This window comes from Phodopus roborovskii, unplaced genomic scaffold (assembly GCF_943737965.1).
Source record: "Phodopus roborovskii unplaced genomic scaffold, PHOROB, whole genome shotgun sequence".
In the NCBI taxonomy this organism is placed as follows: domain Eukaryota; kingdom Metazoa; phylum Chordata; class Mammalia; order Rodentia; family Cricetidae; genus Phodopus; species Phodopus roborovskii.
The window spans coordinates 33,075,171-33,097,015 of NW_026126541.1; the positions used below are offsets into that span (position 1 = coordinate 33,075,171).

The 21,845-nt window shown below is 42.8% G+C and overlaps 1 protein-coding gene across 1 annotated transcript in view; it reads left to right on the top strand.

Annotated features, from left to right (window-relative positions):
* The window catches only part of Pgm5 (phosphoglucomutase 5), a 148,993-nt gene that overhangs the window by 69,576 nt on the left and 57,572 nt on the right, over positions 1–21,845 (top strand). Inside the window, exon 7 of the mRNA XM_051199775.1 lies at positions 19,272–19,387. Coding sequence (XP_051055732.1) covers positions 19,272–19,387 — 116 coding nt within the window. The remainder of the gene's footprint in view (positions 1–19,271; positions 19,388–21,845) is intronic.

Below are 21,845 nucleotides of genomic sequence, written 5' to 3' on the forward strand. Positions count from 1 at the left end.
CCCTTTGCAGTGGATGGAATACTTAGATGTTTATGGCTATTGGGTCAGGAAGAAGAGTTCAGGTAGGGTTCTTTGGATGCAAGTAATAAGATCAGTTTTAGGTGACTTAAAAAGGAATGTGATGAAAGGATAAAAAGGCATCATCAATGGAATGAACTTAAAAAAAAAAAAAAAAGCATGACCATGGCTGGCAGCCTTCCAGACTAGGGAAGGGAGATTATCCATTGACCCCACTTCCCCCTCAATACAGCATCTTCTTGGAGTAGGTCTTGCCACATGTCTACTCTTTTTGCATGGGAAAGGAGATTGTGTTGAGTGACAGGTAGTGGTCAAGGGAAATTCTACAGAAGTGACCTAGGTATTTCATTTCTCAGTTGGGATTGGTCAGGGAGAAACCTGACTTCCAGGGAGAAATAGCTTCCAGGCATCATTGTGGGGTTTAGACATTCCTATGGAATGTTTGGATAGATATGGGTTGGGAACACAGAGGTGTGATGAGAGTATTAGGTGTCAGGGGAGGAAAAAGCATTGGCCTAGGAACTATAGGCAGATGAGCTCTCCCTGCTGGAAGCTGATAGAAGATTTCAAGGGAAGTTGCTCTTTCCCGACCTTTCTGTTTTTCTCATTAAATGATAGAAGGAGCTAAGTAAGACCTTGCTCTGCTTTGGATATGGCTTGAGCGTGTTGCCCAGAGTTTCATGTGTTGGAAGCTTGGTCCTCATTGTGACAGTACTGAGGTGGTCTAGCCTTTGAGAACTGAGGCCTGGCGAAATATAATTACCCCACTAGGTCACCAGCCTTGGAAGGGATATTTAAAGATCTTGTGGACAGCAATAGTTCTTATGGGAGTGAGTCACTGTAGGGAAAATGGCACGTCCCCTGAACCTCTCTTGTACTACATTTGCACAATAATTTGCTCATGTGGCCCTAAGTGTACATCAATCAGACCAAGTCAGAGTCATAATCAACTAAAAGTGAATGATCGCAATGGGGAAGGTAGGTTAAATGAGAACATAATTCATATTGTCAATGTAACCCTCTGAGAGAGTTACAATTTGAAGCATTCCCATGCCTTTGTATTGTATCTATACCCCCATCTTTATTAGTCCCAATTTTAGGACAGAGTTTAAATAGAAAATGTTGGTTCCTAACTTCTAACACAGCGAAGGCGTTTTAGATATAAAGAATTCTTTGTAGTGTCTTGGTCCTTTTCCCCATTTCTGTATTGCTTAAGATGAAATTATCCCTTTGTCAGATGCTTAATTGGCTCTGTCTGTAATAACATGTCTACATTCATGTGCCTGTGTTTCTGTGTAAGCCTGTATGTGTCTGTGTGTCTGCATGTCTCTGTGCATGTGTGTCTGTAAGTGCATTTCTGTGTGTGTGTTCAAGAGAGAAACAAAACATGGGTAGGAGAAAAGCTCTCTTATGAAGGCCAACGCCTAGAAACGTTTGTTCTTGCTTTACTTTTCTCTTTCCCAGTATGTGGGAGGAGTTCTGCATAGTCTTTGGCTTGATGAAACTTTGATATTCAGGAGAAGAACGGATGTGTTTATTCTTCAGAGTTAAAAGGAATCAACTGAGGAAGATGTGTTCTGTTCCACTTGGCCTTGTGAGTCCTTTGCCAGCAGGATGAACTTTCTACCTTCCCTGGTGAACCATCCCCATAGCTCCTGAGCAGCATTCCTCTGTCCCTTCTCTTCATAAGTGAGAAGGAGAGTGGCATTGTGATACTTGACCATATAAGGGGGGGAGAGAGGCCCAGCTATGATTCAGTTCTTCCCTCGTGTCAACTGTACATACACTGGAGGCCTTTTAAGGAAACATGGTGCGTGCAGGAAAATCATCCCAAGGCAGTCCATCCATTTTCTATGCTACTGCAGAATTGGTGCCTGCAGGCTCTATGTGACTCTGAAGTATAAATCACAGAGGCCTGTTGGCTCCAGGCTTTCGGAGGACAATTCAAAGATTGTGCTCTCTCCTGAATGTAATCAGCATTGTGCTTTCTACTAATGGTCCAACTCACAGTTGAATTTCTGACTTTTAATGAAAATTTTACCAGTGCCACATCCTGATCTTTACTGTGGTGCTCCCTGTCTGTTATGAATGATTATGATGTCCACAATGACACAGTCCCTCCTTCCTACCTCTTTTAGGCTTCTGATTGGTTGTATCTGTGCTATTGTGTTCACTTCTGGAGAAGGATGGAGATAAATAGAGGTAGAGATAGGTAGATGATTGACAGACAGAAAGATAGATAAGATAGATGATAAATAAGTGATAGACAGATAGATATAGATATAGGTAGGTAATAAATAGATGCTAGATAGATAAATAGATGGATAAATGGATGGATGGATGGGTGAATGGATGGATAGAATTGCTTTAAGCCATAGACAGTTCCCATAGTGGCTCCAAGATCTTAGATAAGTCATGTAACTCTCTAAGACTCAATGTTCTCAACTAAAAATAGAGTAAGTGAATGTGATAAAATGCAAAGTGTTTATCACAGAGCTGGAAACTTAATGAAAGCTTGACGAATGGTAGCTGTTGTTTTTTATTATTGGCATTACTGTCTTAGTTGGATGAGAGCTATAGATTTGGTGTCTGTGGGTAGTATTTCCTGAAACCCTGCTGTTCTGATCTAGCATCATTTTGACTAAGTAATTTTCTTTAAGTGCCAAGCACATTCATAAATAGTCTCAGGATCCCTGAAGAATGTCTTGGCAGGGCCCTGCATAGCGAACGAGGTGAGGTGGGCCAGGGCCTGGCTCTCTACCCGGGCATCCCTCAGTTTATGGAGTTGGACAAACTATCTAATCTTCTGGCACCTTAGTTTTGTAGTCTGTGGTCTGGTGATGAGAGTTTTTTAAATCCATGTATTTTGGTTGCCAGGGGTAGAAACAAATCAAATCAGAACAAGGGGAAAAAGAAATGATTTATGCAAAACTGTAGGGATTTCTCTGCAATAAACTATGTCTTATTTCATAAGATGGGGAAGATGAAAGACAAAGAGGCATTTCAGAAGGTAGAGATCCTTCTTGTAGGCAAATAAATGACCTACCCCTACCCCACCCTGCCAAGTTGCATCTAGTCCTAGACTTATTTCTGTCTTGAAATCCACCTTCTTGAGTTCTATTCTGCGGTTAACAAGAGGTCAGGTTGGTAGGACAGGCCTAAAGGACAGTGTCTTAGGGTTTCTATTGCTGTGAAGAGACATCATGATCATGACAACTCCTTACATCTTGACTCGCAGGCAACAGGAAGTGGTCCGAAATACTGGGTGTAGCTTGAGCATATATGAGATCTCAAAGCCTGCTTCCACAGTGACACACTTCCTCCAACAAGCCACACCTACTTAGAAAAGCCACATCTCCTAATAGTGCCAGGGGTCATTTTCTTTCAAAACACCCCAGTCAGAAAGATGATAGTGTATGTTTTAAGTGCCCATGTTTCCCCATTCTGGGACAAGCACACTGGTCATGATGTTGCCCTCAGAGCAACCAGTAGCAAAGTCCAGGGATCCATGCAGAAGCCTGTCCTATCATACCAGAGGCTTCCACCTGGCACCTGACAGCCCCATGGAAACTTCCTAAACAATGGCACTGCTCCGCTGAGACCCTTTCTGCTTAAATGTAATAGAGATGCACAGAGACATCTTTCATAAGTGAGTGCTATGATTGAGCTAAAGGGGTAACTGTGGCAGGGTTGTCTTGGGGGTGATTTTCCATTCTGGATGTCTTAGTTACTTGTCTATGCTAACAAAGTTTCATGGACTGGGCATCCTATAGACAATTCATTGCTTAGCTTCTTTAAAGACTGTAGAGTCTAAGATTAAGGTGCCAGCAGATTCAATGCACAATGAGGGCCTCGTTCCTGCCTCTCAGGTGGCATCTTTTTTTCCTGTATTATGTATGGAGAAGGAACAAAGCAGCTTTCTAGCCCCTTTAATGAGCAAGAGTCCCCTCCACAAGGGCTGTAGTACTGCTCTATCACCTCCCAAAGACCCCACCTCCATCACTTGAGGGTGGGATTTAACTATGAATTTTAGTTGAAGCATAATTGACTCCAAAACCCTTAGATTCCGGAGGAGTGTCCCAGAAGTGGGAGTTGAAGGGTAGTTAAGAATCAGCTGGCTGAAATGAGGGGAGTGGCATCACCAAGTCATAGAGGATCAAGGCTTGGGGACTTGACGGTCCAGTTGAAATTGTGTTTTGCCAGGGAGGACACTGTTTACATCAATTGCAAGCACAGTAAAGGTACCCTCTGCTTGGGCTCTACTATCGCAACCCTGAGGCTCCTGTGCAGCATCTCTGGGAAGCAATGGGGCCCAGTACCATGGCTGGTGAGGATAGGATGGAGCCCAGTCCTGAGCCCACACAGTCGTTTCTTACATGCCCTCCTGTCACCAAAGTGTGGACACTTCTTTGATGCCCTCCAGAGTGCACGTTCCCCGATGAAAGTCTTACTTGCATTGGTGGAATTGTGACTTCATATCACAACCATGATCCATCTTGAGAAGCTGGGACTACAGATGTCTGCCACCGCGCCTGGCTCTACTTTATTCTTATAATTGAATACTTCACATTGGTTGTTTAATATTAGTTGTTATTAGTTAATGTTGCCAGTCTCTTATTGTGTCTAATTTAGACATTAAACCATCACAGGTGTATATTTGTAAGAAAACCACAATCTCTGAAATTTCCCACAACCTCTGGACACCCAGGGACATACCCTCTAGATAAGGGAAAGGCAATGATTTCCCTCAACTCAATGTTTTATACCTTTAGTAGGAGAATCTATAAGAATAAAAACAAAAACAAAAACAAAAAACCACTGTTAGAAGCACAGACTTCTGGGACCTACCAAAGCTAAGTAATCCAGAATTATTCAGGACAGGGGTCTTGAAATTTGCATTTTAATGAGTTTCTTGGGTGACTCCAGGAAGTGTGAAGCATATGCTTCCGAGAAGCCAGGTGGTTAAGCACAAACTCCACCCCTCCACCCCCTACCCTAACAGTGTTTTCCAGCTGGCCAATGGTGAGGGACACCTTGTCTTTGCTGGTGGTCTGGGTTGGACCTGAAAGACCACCATCTGAGGCACTATACATGCAATTTGCCTTAAAGTTTAACACGGCGTTTAGATTATGTGATGCTAGCTCCCAGCCTTGTTTGGTTTGGATATACACATTTGGTTTCATGATCAGAACTGAAAGCCAACTGTCCTGTTTAATTTCTCTGGAAAAGCCATTACAAATCAATTAGTTGCTTTTGTTACTGTGTCAAAAGTACTGGGGAAAAGCAACTGCAAGAAGCAAGGGCTTCTTTTGGCTCACAGTTTGAAGGTACAGTCCTTCATGGTGGGGAAGTGTTGGCTGCAGGGGTGGGAGACATCCCATCTACAGTCAGGAAGCAGAGAGAGAGAGAGAGAGAGAGAGAGAGAGAGAGAGAGAGAGAGAGAGAGAGAGAGAGAGAGAGAGAGATGCACACTGGTGCTCAGCCCACTTTCTCCTTTTTATTCAATCTGGACCTCTAGCCCAGGGCATCATAATCCCCTCTGTTAATCCACTCTAGAAAAGCCAGAAGTGATTCTGTCATATGAGCCATCATAGGGGATGAACAATATGTTTTATTCTATTTGTTTAACTTCGTTTTGGAGGTGTGTTTGGTGTGTGTGTGTGTGTGTGTGTGTGTGTGTGTGTGTGTGTGTGTGTGTGTGTCTATGCACATGTATACCAGGCATATACATGCAGAGGCCAGAGGAAGATCACTCCCCCCTTTTCTTTGAGATAGGGTTTCTCACAAAGCCTGGAGCTGTGCTGGCAGCTCTTGAGCTGGCTGGTGTGTCCTAAGGACTTGAAGTTGGTTCTTTTTCTTGCACAGAAAACATTCATACTCATTGGAAACTCTTCCTACTCACAGGTCTGACCACCTTTTGTTTCAACTGTTTTGAACTTTTCAAGAAATTTGGTTAACATTTCAGCAGTAGACTAAAGTTCTGGGAACGCTTGCATGTGGGTCTAGTATTCCTAATGGGCATGTTTAATTGCACTGGATATTGACAAAGGCTGAGAGGATTGTAGAATGCAATACTCAGAAATAAGGTTTTAGGACATTCTGAAAACAAGTATAGTGTGTAGTATTGCAGTAGATGGGAAACAGTCTTGTCCTTCAAGCTTTATCAAGGAGATAACCCAAGGTTTTGGTGAGGGTTACACCCTTCTCTGTTACCCACACTCTGTACCTTGAATATGCCAGGGTCACTAATTTATTCCTCATTGCCATATTTAGTCTCTTGCCTTGGGCTTTTGCTATCCATAAGCCTGTAAGTGACCTAAATCCCACTAAGAGCTCTAAAATGAAGAAAACTGCAACTCTCCCATGATTAGCTGCCTAACTGAATATGAGAAAAATGCAACATGTCATTTTATTATTAAATTTAGTACTCAGGAACTCATTATAACACTTGAGAATAATTTATAGACTGCATTTTCTCATTCTGAAAGGATTCTCGAGTGTGCACAAGGGATGAGAGAGCATTGCCAATAGTTAATTAAATGAGTGACTTGGAGGTTCATCATTTCGAATGCAAAATTACAGAAATCCTTTCAAGATGCTTTTGGAGCAAAGAGTACAGATTTATGTGAAATGTGGATTTATTTTAATATGTTGACATGAAATGGGGTGGGGCCACACACACACACACACACACACACACACACACACACACACACACACACACACAATTAAAGCCATACTCACAGAGTTTATCATAATGCAATGCTATTGAACCAGCCACAGGGTTGTAGGAAAATGAAATAAATGCTTTGTCCTTAATGGTTTTTAAGATGGTGAAAGACCTTTAGGGACACCTTCAGTGATGTGAACGTCTTAGGAGAGTAGGCGCCCCTCTTTCTATTTTAAATATGTCCTTAAGGGACTGGAACACAGGTGAACCAGTGAAGAGCCTACTGAATGCAGTTGCATTGGATGTATCCTTTATAAGGTTACTACAAAAGAAAGAGGCCATCTCGTGGACAGCCTCCTATATTTGAATGCTAACTATTGTGATATTTTAGCACATGATTTTCATGTGTTCTGGTGTAAGGGTATAAGGGATAGCTGGAAATGAGGTTTAGAAGAAAGGCATGCTATTCATCTTTCACTGTAATGTGTGCCTGAAATGTGGGGAGGATCACGTTGTCTCTGTTTCTCGTACATGGTCAGTTGGCCTTCTTGCTGTGGGCCTGTGGCGGCGCAGTGTATCATGGTTGCAGTACATAGTGGAGGTGACCTGTTCACTTCATGGTAGTTGGAGAGCAAGAACGAGGGGCTTGGGGTGGGGGGAGGAAAAGGAGGCAGAGAACCCGAGGTCTCAGTACTCCCTTAAGGGTATGACCACAGTGACCTAGCTTCCTTCTCCAAGGTCCCATCTCTCAGAGCTCCATCACTTACCAGTGGGGCGTGGCCTGCAGACCAAGCCTTCAGCTCATAGGTGACTGTTTGGGCACCAGTACTGAAGCTGTAACAGAGGGGTCTGCAGGTACTGTCTACGCTCTAGCTCTGGCCTGCTGGAGTACTGCCTGCCAAGATAAAGGCTCTCAGTAACTGCCTACCCCTTCTGCATTCTCAGTCTCTCCTCTAGGTGTGGGGTCTTGACTGGCAGGGAGTGATTCATCCCTGTACATAGTTGTTCTCAAAGTCAGAGGCCCCGATATTTCTACAGGCTTTCCCACCTGCCCCTGGCTTTCTTCCACCAGCAGCCTGGCTGGCTTGCTTCCTGGCAGTAAGTTCTTGAAGTAACAGCTCTCTGCTCCTGCCCTGTTCTGGCATTTTCCCTAAGCTCCCAGTGGGCTCCACCTGGAATGAAGCCTCACCGATACAAACTGTCCCATTAGGTCCCCAGGGAAGGACAACAGGGCAGTGGATGGCCTTCTGCTTCCTCCACCAATGTCAGGAATTTTTGCTAACCTATTTTGGTTCCTGTCCCTCAGTGACAGCTAGGGCCACCTAGAAGATCTGTCTCAGCTGTAGCGAGCACAGTCACCCTGTCTAGGAGCAGCTGCTTTTCCAAACTTCTTCCTCAACCTACCCCCACCTCCCTAGGGATTTCAACTCAGGGCCAGACCACTCAGATACCAGAGAGCCATGCGTTGGCCATGGGTGTCCCCACTGGCTAGGTCAAGGGGGGGGGGACTTGCCCTTTGTTTTCTCTGCTGAGCTCAGAGTTTCTTGAAGCTCAGGATTAAAAGGGGTAGGCTCTCTGCTTCCTGGAATTCTCTTCAAACTTTTCTCCTAAGTCTCTTTGGAAAAAGCAATTGCTCACGACCTGATCCCTGGGGTGAATGAATAGAATCTGATGTGTTCTTAGTGTTCAGTGGGAGTGAAACCCTTTGAACCACACCAGTGTTATATCTGAATACAGGGTAGCTGCTTTGTTCATTTGAGCCAGTGTTTTCTAACATGTGCCGAATGCAACTGTCAACCCCAGAGGGTGCTCTCTGAGAAGTGTATGCTGTTCCTCTAAGTGGTCTAGGGAGACGAGTTTTGGTTCTTACACTGTACAGGGAGAGTGGCTTCAGCAGACTTCTGAGCCGTTTCACACCGAACTACAGTGCTGGCTTTGGTTAACTGACAGACATACTGTACATAATAGTAGTGTGATTGTTAACATTTTCAGCCAAATGTTGTGTTCTTTCAGAAAGTTATCCACTAGGCCTTGGGTTGACTCTCAGCTTCTAGTCTCATTCTGTGTATCTCTTCATGCTTATATTTTAAGGAGTTTGGGATGTAAACCATGTTTACACCTATGACTGTGTTCTGATAGCTCCTGTGACCTCTGCATTTTCCAGCCAGAGCAATTGCGCTGTAAGTCCTCCTAGATGTGGGAGGGGACCAGGTGTCCAGACATTCAGGGCAATACTCCTTTCAGTTCCTAGCTGAGCTCACAGGGCAGCACAAGAGACTGGCCAGTTTAAGCTGGAAAGTGAGGAAACAGCCAGCCAATAGTGGGAAGAACTTGTCACCAGTGGTCATTGGGGTCCTGGCAGGATGTTTCCAGGTTCTTGACTTCTTATTTAAGAAACTGAAATAAAAGCTCAAACAGATTTGCCAAGTAGCAAGAAAACTATTTAAAAAGGGAGCAATATTATATATCAGAAAGAAATACACTATTAATAACAACAGTAGGTCACATGAGGGACAGTACTGGAGGGGCCTGGGTATTGGTTGGGGCTTTTGTAGACTTCAGGAGAAGTAGAGACATAGCACAAGTTCTTCTCCTCTTTTTCCCAAGCTAAATAATTTTAATTAATTGTGTGTGTGTGTGTGTGTGTGTGTGTGTGTGTGTGTGTGTGTGTGTGTGTGTGTGTATGGGTATGGGAGGGTATGTACCTTATAGGACAACTTCTCCTTCCACTGAGTGGGACCTGGAGACAGAACTTGGTTCTTTAGGTTGATGACATGCTCCATCTGGCTGGCTTGTTCTCTATTTTGATGGTCAGGGTTAGATTGTATAAAAATGTGCATTTTTTATTTCATGATACATCTGATTTTAATCACATTCATGCTCAGTTATGTGTAAGATGGTAAATAGGTTTTTTTTTTTTTCCATAAAAGATCACTCAGAGGACAACATTAGTCTTACTGAGCATGTGTCCCAAACCAGTCTAGGCTGTACTGACCCCTTACATTCATGGATGTATTCTGAAGTTTATTTAAATAGAAACTGTCCATGAAAAAGGAGGGTTTGATAGTTGTTAAGGGAAAGAGAAGCTTATTCCACTATTCAGTGAGGAGTGTGTACAGCTCAATGTGGGTGGGGATTCTAGGTCACTAACAGGTTGCTAGGTAGAGAAGTATGGGTAAGACCCTTACATACAGTAAGAGTCTTAAGCTGCCAAGCACATTATTAAATGAGGGGTTATGCGCATAGCTCAACCCAAGTAGAGTTTTAGGTTCCTAAACTATTCCCTCTGCTTTCCTGTCTCAAGCTGGTGTCTTCCATTTTCCCCAAGTCCCTTTCTTCCCTTCCTCTGGCCTGAAGGTTGGCCCCTATATAATATCTATGGACTCCTCTTTTTTTTCAGACTTACACTGTAGATGTCTGACAGAAGAGAATGTGGTCAGGCATTTATTTCTCTCCTGACAGGTTTCCATCAACTGGCAACATGTCTTTCCAAAAGTCCTGGCTCATAGATGGTGTGACTCAAGGGCAAAAGAGTTCAGAGAAGAAATTGTATAGAGTGTTTCTTAGCATTATCGCAGACTTCTATCTTCCAGTTACTGTTTCCACTCAACAGTCCGAGCAGAGAGCCTAGGGGGATAGCACCACTACTCTCTAGTAATGGGTTTCAGATATTTGCAACTCTAAAGAATCAATTTTTAAAAAGAACTATGCAACTACAGAAAGAGATCCAACAACAAACATTATCTGGCTGACCATCCTCTGGCTCAGAGGAGCAAGCAGGACTTCCCAGTACCACCATGGACGCACAGGCACTTGGAAGATTTACCTAACACATAGCTGTGTCTCCCTGGCCAAAGGCAAGTCCAAGTGTGCTCCATGTGGCTAGCTGTAGATAATCAGCCTGGGTGTTTCCTGAGAGTTCTTGTGCCTTTCACTTGCATGGATGGAATGCAAGCCCCTTCCTACTTTAAATCAAAAGGCTTTTTGTTTTTGTTTTTGTGGGGGTTTTCCCCCCTGTGTACTTGTACTAGAAGCAAGCTGCTTCTAGTACAAGATCCCTTCTGCTGATCAGCCCAATAATCCCATGAAAGAAATGCACCATGTTTGTATCTGGTCCCTAACTGAGGCACATGTTCAGCTCTCTGTCAGAGGGTCCTGATCCTTAGACATGAAGACCAAATATCCATAAAGGCCCAAACTCTCCAATTTCTATGAGTTGATTCTCTGAGCAGGGCCATTTGCACACCATCAGGGATCTAAACCTTCAGGGAGGTCCCTCTGGGCATGAGAGACAGCTGCCATGCTAAGTTTGGAAAGTCATGGATTGAACAACACTTCCTACCCGAAACCTTCATTCCATCACATGACTCTGACCCGTGTCTTATCAGGTGACTCAAGCTGATGTTTCTCCTGAAGCCAGACCAAGTTACCAGGCAACCATCTCCACATGGGCTCTGGGAAAATAAATGTCCATCGAGGGACTGTTTGAGGCTGTGCCTACCTTTCATGGTTCCTTCTGTCCCTTGGGATTGGTTTTAGTTTTGCCAGCAAGTATCAGGAAAGGTCAGCCCGCATTAGTTCTGCTCTAATATTATTTTTTTTTAAAGATTTTATTTAATGAGTCAGCATTATGAGGAAAGCAACTGATGGAAAAGCAATGACTTTTTGTGGAAAATAGAGCTAGACATTAAAACGTACTGATGCGTGGGCAGAAGAGCCAGCAAACACTGTGCACTCAGTCACGTCCAAATGCCTTGATCTGGGTAGGAAGGACTCCTAGTCCTCTTTTAACTCCACCCCTTCCTGGCTCTGTGAACTTGGCTAAGATACTTGTACTCAGTACATTCAGCTTTTCTACCTGTGAAACAGAATGACAAGACATCCCTCCCTCAGAGAGAACCGAATGGAATGAGTTCTGGGAAGCCCTGGGTTCTAGGACCATCAGCAGTAGTGAAGAGCCCCTCTGCCTCCCTCCTCCTCCACCGGTTCCAACCTCAGACTCTCTCCTCTGATGGAGAAAACTGTTCTTCTGATGGGGCTTCCTTCAATCCTGTAACTTCAGATTCTTGTACATGTCACTTATGCTTTGTCTCTGTGAAGGTCCCATGGGGAAGAGAGAAGACACTCCAGTGGAGTAATGTTAAGAGAGCTCTGTACAGGAACTGTCTACACAGGCATGCAAGGTGAAGAGAAGTACAGTGGACAGTCCATGTCCCCTGGGCAGGTAGCGGATAGGCTATATCCTCTCACTCTAGTGCCCTGGAGTCACACCGTCTAGGAGCTGTGGTATGAATTAAATATAGTTTGCCGAGTTCCTGTTTGATGGATGGTAAGGTTGCTTCTGATTTGGCTTTATTTCACTGAAGGAGAGTCCTGGAATAGACACCTTTGACCATGCACCCAAGTTTTTCTAGAGAATTTCCCAGGGGTGGGTTTGCTGGATGGTAGAGCATGATCGATCCTATTCAAAACGCTCAGATAACTGTATATCAATTTTGTGGACAGTGTTTGGGATTCTGCTTGTCCATGAACTCCAACACTTGGTATTCACTCTCTCTCCTCTCCGTCCTCTCCCTCCTCCCTTCTCTCCACTCTCAACTCTCCCCTCTTTTCTCTCCCACATATACTGTCTCTCTCCCCGTCTCTTTCCTCTCTCTGTCTCCTTTATGTGCACGCGCGCGCGCGCGCGCACACACATACACACACACACACGTGTGCAGACACAGTCTCCCTTGCCCTCTCTCCCTTCTCTCTCTCTCCCTTCCCCTCTGTCCATCCTCTCTCCCACCCCTTTATTTTGGTGTTTCGTGGCTGTGAAATGTTATCTGACCACTGTCCTATGATTTACTGTATGCTTTCAGATTGGCCAATCAGTCTCTTTTCTGTGAACTGCATGGGTCATTTCAGAGGTTCTTACTGATTTGCAGCGTTTTATTGAGGTTGATGAATCCTTCCGTACACATCGAAAGTATCTTTTCTAAACCTACAGCTCTTTCCACATACCTTTGGCAGAAAAGGAAATGTTTGTAATTTTAATGCAACTAAATTTATCACATATCCTTTACATTTAGATAGACACATACCTGGACCCTCAAAGTTTCACTATAGTCATCCATGGAAGTCAGTTACTAATGCTATTCTGTAAGATTAGGCTTTAAATGAGTGAGGTCGGTAGGACGTGGGTTCACAGGACACGAGGGGCAGACACTGAGGTCTCTGTGGCCCTAATGAAGCTGAGTCCAATATGAAACATGAGAACCAGGTGCAGATGTTTGCTGTGGGAAACCTGAAGAGCCATGACATTTCAGTGTAGACTGCTGCCAGGGTCACTCTGTTCTGCCCTCACAGAGTGATGGCACAGCCTTATACAGATGCTAATTTTCTCTGGTCTCGGTGAGCACTGTGTACAGCCTCTTTGTGTTCATTCTACCCAGCGTCTAGGTGTCTCTTATGTTACCTTCATAGGTCTCTAGGGTACCATTTAGGAAAAGATCCTAATAGTATCCAGAAGAGGAGAAAAGCCACTTTTCTATAAACTCAGGAGGCTTTGTTGTACTGAAATGTTCTTTGTCCCAGGTTAGAGCTGTCTTGTCAGTTCTCAACACTCTTGGACTCTAGAAGCAAATAAGTTGGTTCTAAGTCTCCTGAAGGCATTAAATATGCTTTTTAATAGCTTCAATCAGAAGTCCCTATGAGTCAGAAAACAAAGCAAAATGAAACCAAATAAGATGATTTATTTTCCTCTGTTTTTAGTACACTCTTACAGAAGTGGGACAGAGGACAACTATCTTGGCCACTCCTTGCTGTGCTTGAGAACTCAGACATTAAGTCCTTTAGTTTCATCTCCTAGGCATCTTTTTGAAGTTATTATTTGAAGACAATCAGAACCACGCTGCACTGGAGCTGTCAACACGAGCTTGGTTTCCTACACAGGGGCATCGTGATCTCTTACTAGTCAAAGAGAATAAAGCCATGGTTGGTTCAGTTCTGCAGATATATTATCTTGGATCTTTGGTCAGTTTTCTGAAGCCAAGATTATTTTATTTTTTTCTTTCAAGTTAAGTCAGGATTTTCGGAAATCTGTGTGCCTTAAGCTGCCAGATGCTTGAAAATGTGACAGAGAAGGATTCTCTACTTTCACCGACAGCACAAACATAAAATGAGTATGCAGAAGTGTCAAGATGAAACATCAAAGGTTCCTAGGCTGGGAATTCTCCATTGCTTTATAGTTGGCCAACACCTACAAGTATCGAGGGACAAGCCACATTCAGTTGTCTTAATCTTTGCTTTTTAAATATTCTCAGGTGATAAACCTGACTCCTTTGGGCTAACTGAAGATCCCATACTGAGAAGAGAGATAACGTTGTAACTCAGGAGGCCTTTCTGTAGCCGTGAGAGTGTGGCCTGTCACATCTGATCCTTATAGCCTGTCTGATAAGACAAGCAGAAAGGTGTCATTTCACATGAGGGTTTTGAGGTTTAGAAAATGCTGAGATGATGTAGGCCCCAGGTCACACAATACTGCTTATATTTTGTATATGCTTGAAAAACAAAACAAAACAACAACAACAACCAAAAAAAACTTTTGCAATCATCTTGGTGTAATTGCTCAGTAGTTTGTGTGTATTTTACCTGGGAGTGTAAGTCATTCCATTAAAACAAAAATGGCTTAAGAATAGACTTAAGATTACAGTTAGAAGGCTTCAGAGATTAGCTCAGTGCTGGAATTCAAGCTTTATCACTGGAAGAGAAAAGGGGAAAAGGTCAGGGGGGACTGCTATTAGAAAACCAGGTTTGGATGAGCTCTGTCTCATTCATATTTATGATCTGGGCAGGCTTCCTTTAAAAAGGGATTTTAAAGTACAAGTTCATATAAGCCTTTTATTAGAGAACACCTGCAGACAGCACAGCCAGACATCAAAGGGCTCTGTGAGTGAACACGAACACATAAGGATGCTGAAGAGCTAACCCAAAGACTGCTACATGCCTGCTGGACATTAGCAACAGATGGGGGCTCGCCTGTTTCCTAGGAGTACGAAAATGTTGCTAATTCAAACATGCATTTAATCTTAAATACTCCAGAGGGATTTCTCAAGCAAATAAACTTTTAAAAGTAGTTAAATAATTGTGGTTTCCCCCCTACACCCGCTCTCCGACCTCCTCCCCACCCCCCAATAAGATCTTATTCTTTGAAGTCAGACTGGCTGACTCCACATTCCTGGTCTTTCTACTTCAGCCTCCTGAGCACTGTGTCTTCATGCCTAGCTCTAAAATAAACTTTTAATTGAAGTATAATGTGTGTGTAAAAAAGGCTCAGTAAACAAGTGTACATATTCTAAGCAATTTCCCCATAATACACATAACACATGCAATGAAGAACCACACTTCCTTGTCACTGTTTACCATCCATCCCCAGACGCCCTGCACCCTGATTGCTGCCACCACTGATTTCTTTTGCCTTGTTTGCACCGTGTCTAAGTGGAACGCTGCAGTATCCATTTGTCTGCCTTCTTTACTCCATGTTACCAATCCCTGCTTACCTTACATGGTTCTACGCTGTGGAGACCTACTCAGTTTTGTCATCCTATGGTATGGCACTGTTCTGTGTTGAACAAGTATACTGTAGTCAGTGTGAGTCTGCATCCCTCCATGCCTCCATGGTGAGATTCCATATCTTCTCCAGCACTGGTAACGCCATTCTTTTCCTCTAGGATTGTGGGTAGTGACACTTCCCTGTGGTTTTAGTGTGCAATTCCAGGTAGTTTTCATATGCTAATTGGCCATTGGATATCATCTTGTATAAAGTGTACCTCCTACATTTTGTATTTTGTTTCTTTGTGGACTTTTAATTTTTAAAAATGATTATAGGAATTTAAAATATGGAGAGTGCTTGAGGACTTTGTTGGATATGGGCAATACAGATATATCTCTTCCAGAGTGTGAAGGTGAAGGGTTTTATAGGAAGGTTAAGAATTCAGATACTCCCTTAGCTTAAAGACACGAGGGAGGGCATAGGCCCTATACCCCAAATGACTTGATAGATTTTGATGATCCTTCCTGGAAGACCTCACCCTCCATGGGGAGTGGATGGGAACTAGGTTGGGAGGGGTGGGGGGGAGCATGGGAGGATGGAAGGGAGAGGGAACTGGGATCAATATGTAAAATAAGAAAAAAAAAAAAAAAAGAATTCAGAACCCAGAATATGGCTTGGTGCTTAACAAAGGTGACATTTGGATATATGCAAAGGAACCCAGATCTTGTCATCTTTAAATCTGTTACAACTTTGTTGTTGTAGGGTTATACAATCAACTGGGAGTGCCAGAGAAACTTTGATCCCTTGCAGAATTTATGTTGAAAGTTAATCCCCTCCAGAGCCTAGGTGTTGAAAGAATCAAAATGGGGAGGGGGCTTTGAAGAGACAATGAGGCCAGCAGGGTTCCTTCCTTGTTACTGGAATTACAGCCCTCAAGGACGATGTTACATGGAGCAGGTAGCAAGTTACTTTCCGTATTTTGCTTTGTGAGGACATAGCAAATTCCTCACCGGGCCAAATATGGGCACTGTACTCTTGGGCATCCCTCCAGGACTATGAGAAATAACTTTCTGTTCTCTATAAATCAGTCTCAGGCATTTTGTTTTTAGCAGGACAAAATGTATCTAGGCAGACTTTCAGATGGCAGATCATTCAAGATAGGTTTGTCAAACCGATGGTTGATCTGAGTTAAATGAATGGCATAGAAGGACTAGCACTACCCAGCAGCATCAGAAGGCAGGCAGGAACATCTGATTTGGGAAATAGAGAAGATTTTAGGAGCACAGAATACCAGGAGGAGTAGGGGAAGCTGTTGCAGAGTGAGGCTAAGACATCACTTTTGAGAAGGTCTGAAAACCCTGGCTGAAGAGATAACTTACTGCAGCCTATTCTGTTAGCCACCAGCAGGGCTCATTCCCCCTGGCAGGAGGGTGCAGCCTCCACAGTCTCCCTATGCTCCCCTTCCTTGGCAGGGCTTTCCATTTGCTCCTGACTTGCTTGGGGAAAGGCTGTGTGAACTGTTTCACTTTCAGCTTTTGTATTCAGGGGTTGTGGACACCAGGGGCTTCTTGCCAACAGGAGGTCTAACCCAGAGTGTCTGCTGAGTGCTGTGCTTGGGACAAGTCCCAAGTTCAGGGTAGGGACGGGAATTCCTTTCTGACCCCAGGGCACAATCAGTTTACACTCAGGGTCCTGGAATTTAATTACCCATCTTATCTCAGCTTGCATAGCTGCAACTATGTCTCATAGTTCCACAAGTATCTGGTTCTTTACAATCCAGCCTGGTGCCCTCCTGACAGTGATGGATTGGGAAGGGTGGGACCTGGGGAAATCCTTTCCCCTCCCTTCAGTCCTGCCAACTTGGCTTTGAACCCACAAGAATATTTTGGACAAAGACCAGGTGTCCTCACGCCTGTCCCCCACCCCACCCCCTTCTCCCCGTGTTACATTCTATTTGGCACTCTTGCGAGTTTACATTTGTTACGTTAACTATGACCCACATTTTCCTGTGTGCTCCATTTGTTTCTGTGTGATTTCTTCTTCCTTCTTCGAGTTCTTGATGAAGTCAGCAGCTCTGAACATCCTCCTTTGTTCTAAGGTTTGTGGAGAGGCTGTTCCATTGTTCCTCCCAGGACATAAGTGCAATTGCTGTGGAGAAGGGGATGAGCTAGAACCTTTGAGCTGAATGAACATATAAGTAGCTAAGTATTACAAAACAGTATTGCACACATTCCTTTGGTTGGGCTTTCATTCATTCAGGCTGGTGCCTAATGAATGGCATCTATATATCCACATTAGTAAGCTTTTCATTACCATGACAAAATGCCAGAGAAAGTAATTTGAACTAAGGAAATACTGATTTTAGGTCAAAGCTTCAAGTTTTGGTTTGAGTTACCTAGAGCCATTGTTATATGCCTGAGATGCGGAAGAGTATCATGGTTTCAGGAATATATGGCAGTGGCTGCTCACCACACAAGGTGGCCAGGAAGCAGACTGATGATATGGTCCTCAAGGGCACCTACTTCCTCCAGCTAGGATTGATATCCCACAGTTGTGCTCCCTCTGAGCAGTCTACTGTAATGTGACTCCCATCAGTGCATTGAACCATTAGGTCACAACCCTATGACATCGTTATCTTTGGAAACACCCCCACAACCTACCCAAAGGCACGCTTCATTAATCTTCTAGATGTCTCTTAATCAAATTAAGTAGACAATTAAGATTAACCACCTCAATATCATAAGTTATTTGTCCATTCTCCTAGGACATGTATTTTATGTTGTCTCAGTTATTATAAATAGTGATCGATCGGTCTTGTCAAATTTCAACTTCGTTGAGTCACATCACACACTGGGGCTCCAGGAAATGGCTTTAAGAGAAATTTGCCTGTAGAGAGTTTATTCTTTTCTACCTTAAAGATGTAAGTTGCCTCTATGATCAACACTTAGTAGTCAGGTTTCTGTTCCTGTAACAAAATGCCTGTGACAGTCAATGTAAAAAGAAGAGATGTTTGTTCTGGTTTTAGAGGTTTCATTCCACTATCACTGGACCATGTTTCCTTTGTGACTACCATGATGCAGCCTACATTAGTGGGAGCACATGGTTCAGGAAACTGATTACTTCATGAGAAGTAAAAGAAAAAGGAAGGAAGGAAGGAAGAAAGAAAGGAAGGAAGAAAGGAAGAAAGAAAGAAAGAAAGCCCTTTGGAGGTCATGCTCCCAAAGATCCCAAACATTTCATAATTTTTAATAGTGCTGAGCTGAGGACCAAGTCCTAATATATGGGCATTTAGGGAACATGTCATATCCAAATTATAGGAAAGGGACAGTGAATATGACCAGACAGATAGACACCTAACTACTGAAGACACAGCAAAGGCTTCAGCCAACACACAAGGAGCCCTGGAATTGAAATAGATTCACAAAGTTGTACCAAAATGAGGACAAATGACAGATTTTTGACTAGTCTACATGGATCAGTCACTAATCAGGTTGACCGAGTGGTGGCTTTCTGACTTTGAGTGTAACATCTTTTTTAAAATTATTTATTTATGTATCTTTTTAGGTATGAGTGCTCTGTCCATACATATGTCTCTGTTTCAGAAGAGGGCATCAGATCCCATTATAGATGGCTGTGAGCCACTGTGTAGTTTCTGGGAATTGAATTTAGGACCTCTATTAGAGCAGCCACTCTTAACCACTAAGCCATCTCTTCAGCCGGAGTGAGACATCTTTTATGAAAGAAAAGTATATTTGTTAGCTGGAAGCCATCAGCATTCCTAGATATTACCAAATTTATAGGAACACTGATATTAGAATCATTCATGCATTGACTTAGTATATATTGTATTATAGAGGAAGCAGAGTTCAGAGCATTGAAGGATGCTACTTACTCTGTAACTCACAGCTTCAAAATTAGCTGTGAACAACTATTCAAGTTGTTCTGAAATGTACTTATGGACCAAATAGATCATAAGACTTCCTACTGAATTGAGAAAATAAAGGAAATTAGGCATGTGAATTGATGGTTGCCTCAAATTTCATTTTTCAGAGTGGCTAAATCAATGAAGGTCCCTGTGTATGAGACCCCTGCTGGATGGAGATTCTTCTCAAATCTGATGGATTCCGGACGATGTTCTCTATGTGGAGAAGAGAGCTTTGGCACTGGTAGGCACTGGGCTGATGTTACTGCCTGCAGGTTACTGGCTGCACTTCTTCAAATCCATTGAAGACTTGTATATCTTTCTGTGCATCAAAGGCTGGAGGAAGAATTACTTAGAGGCAAAAAAAAAAAAAAAAAAAAAAAAAAAAAAAAAAAAATCAGAGAAATCCATTAGGATGTCATGAACGCATTCACCTCTTTTGGATATCTCTAAAGCAGTTCCTTCCTTTATAAAAGAAATTCTGTTATGAGAATTGAAAAATGTTAAGTGTAGACAGTATATCATATTAATTGTACCACTCAATTTCCAGTCTCTTAGTCATCTGTTTTTGAGATAGTTTCTTTGTGTAGCCCTGGCTGTCTAAGAATTAGCTCTGTAGACCTGGCTGGCCTTGAACTCTCAGAGATCTGCCTGTTTCTGCCTCCCAGATGCTGGGATTAAAGTTGTGTGCCACCACTGCCTGACTATGGTCAGTCTTTTTTTTTTTTTTTTTTTAAATCATTATTTGATAGTAATTTTATTTTCATTTGCTAGATGAGTGCTCTGCTGCTAAATTACATCTTCAGGTCTTTTAAGTTTAGAGTTAGGGCCTCACTATGCAAACTAGCTTTGAACGTGAGATCTTGAACTCCAGAGTAGACTGTGGGGGTGCTTCACTATGTTGCATGTTGTTGTTGTTTTTTTTTAAGACAAGATCTTTCTATGTATCCGAGGCTAGTCTAGAGTTCACTATATAGCTCAGACTGGCCTCAGACTTGAACTTTCCATCTTCCTGTCCTTATCTCCTGAATGTTTGGCAGGTGCTACAATTTCCCCCTCTCTCTTTAATAAATTATCATCAACATGGCTTTCTCTGCTCTCTCCACAAAGAAAGTTACCTTTCCTGGTTGTTGTGAAGCAACCTCCTGTCCCAAAGCTCATCTTGTTATTCATAAATATTTCAGTGGGAATTTAAATATAAAGCCATGTTGGGAAAAGCAAATAACCAAGGCACCACTGTCACAGTTAAAATGTTTAAAATCACTTTTTAATAACTTAAAGATGTCACTGCACTGCTTTGCATATTTCCATGAATTCTGTTATAATTTGTATCTTTATTCTTCTATATAAAGTGCCTTCTCCAAGTCATATATCCTCTGGCTGCTTTCAATTTGATATGTCTAGGTGTGTGTGTGTGTGTGTGTGTGTGTGTGTGTGTGTGTGTGTGTGTGTGATGTTTCTGGGTCTATATTTGTTGTTAACTTTGGAAAATAGTCACAACTTTTTCAAACATTTATCTTTCATATTTCCTCTTTCTTATGAGACTCTAGTTACATTATATGTTAGATCACCCATGACCAAAGATGTTGACTTGAATTTGGTTTATTCTTGTGTGTGTGTGTGTGTGTGTGTGTGCGCGCTTAAGTTTAGATGATCCTCATTGACATATGTGTTTGGTTTCTGTCACTTTGATAAAGACCATGACAAAAAGCAATTGGGGAGAGAAGTTTATTTCATCTTACAGCTTATAGTACTTCATGAATGAAGTCAAGCAGGCACTCAAGGCAGGAAGCTGGAGGCAGGAACTACAGTAGAAGTTGAGGAATGCTGCTTACTAACTTGCTCCCCATAGCTTGCCCAACCTACTTTTTTAACAGCCTATGACCCCCTTCCCAGGAGTGATACCACCCCTTGTTGGTTGGACCCTCTTATGTCAATCATTAAATCAAGAAAATGCCCACACACTTGTTTGCAGGCAATTTGATGAAGATATTTCTCCCTCCCCCCAAAAAACTCTAGCTTGTGTCAGCACAACTTATCTTTCTATTTATCTATTCTTTCCTTAGTTTTCAATGTACTGATAAGTCTATTGAAGGAATTCTGTTGTTGTCAGATGTTTTGTTTGTAGGCAAATCTGTGGGAGCATTTTCTTAAGTAATGACTGATGCTGGAAGGCCCAGACCACTGTAGGCAGTGTTTCCCTGGGCAAGTGGTTTGCAGAACACAAGCTGAGCAGGCCATGAACACTAAGTTAGTAATCAGCTTTCCTCTACAGCCTCCATTTCATTCCTGCCTCCCTGTTCCTGCCCTGAGTGTCTGCCCTGATTCCCTCAGTGATGGATTATGACATTGGGTAATTTGTTGAATACAAAGTGGTAAGAATAATGTATCTACAAAACAGAAACTTGGAAGAACCACAATGAGGCATAGAGAATGTACTTTAGGAGATGAGGGGAAAATGCACTGGGACTAGAACATGTGTGCCAGAAGGGATAGTGTCAGAAAGCCAATGGAGGTGAAGGGCAGGGACTTGTGTTTTAGGTAGTCAATGGCTTACTTTTTCTGGAGTGGTATTTTTCAAATATGGATCATGAGATTAATATGATAATATCAGTTGCTTTAAGGAATAGGAGCTGTGGGAGGGCATTGCAGTTCAGATGTTGCTTACCAAAACTCCTGTGTATATGGAAGTAAACACATGC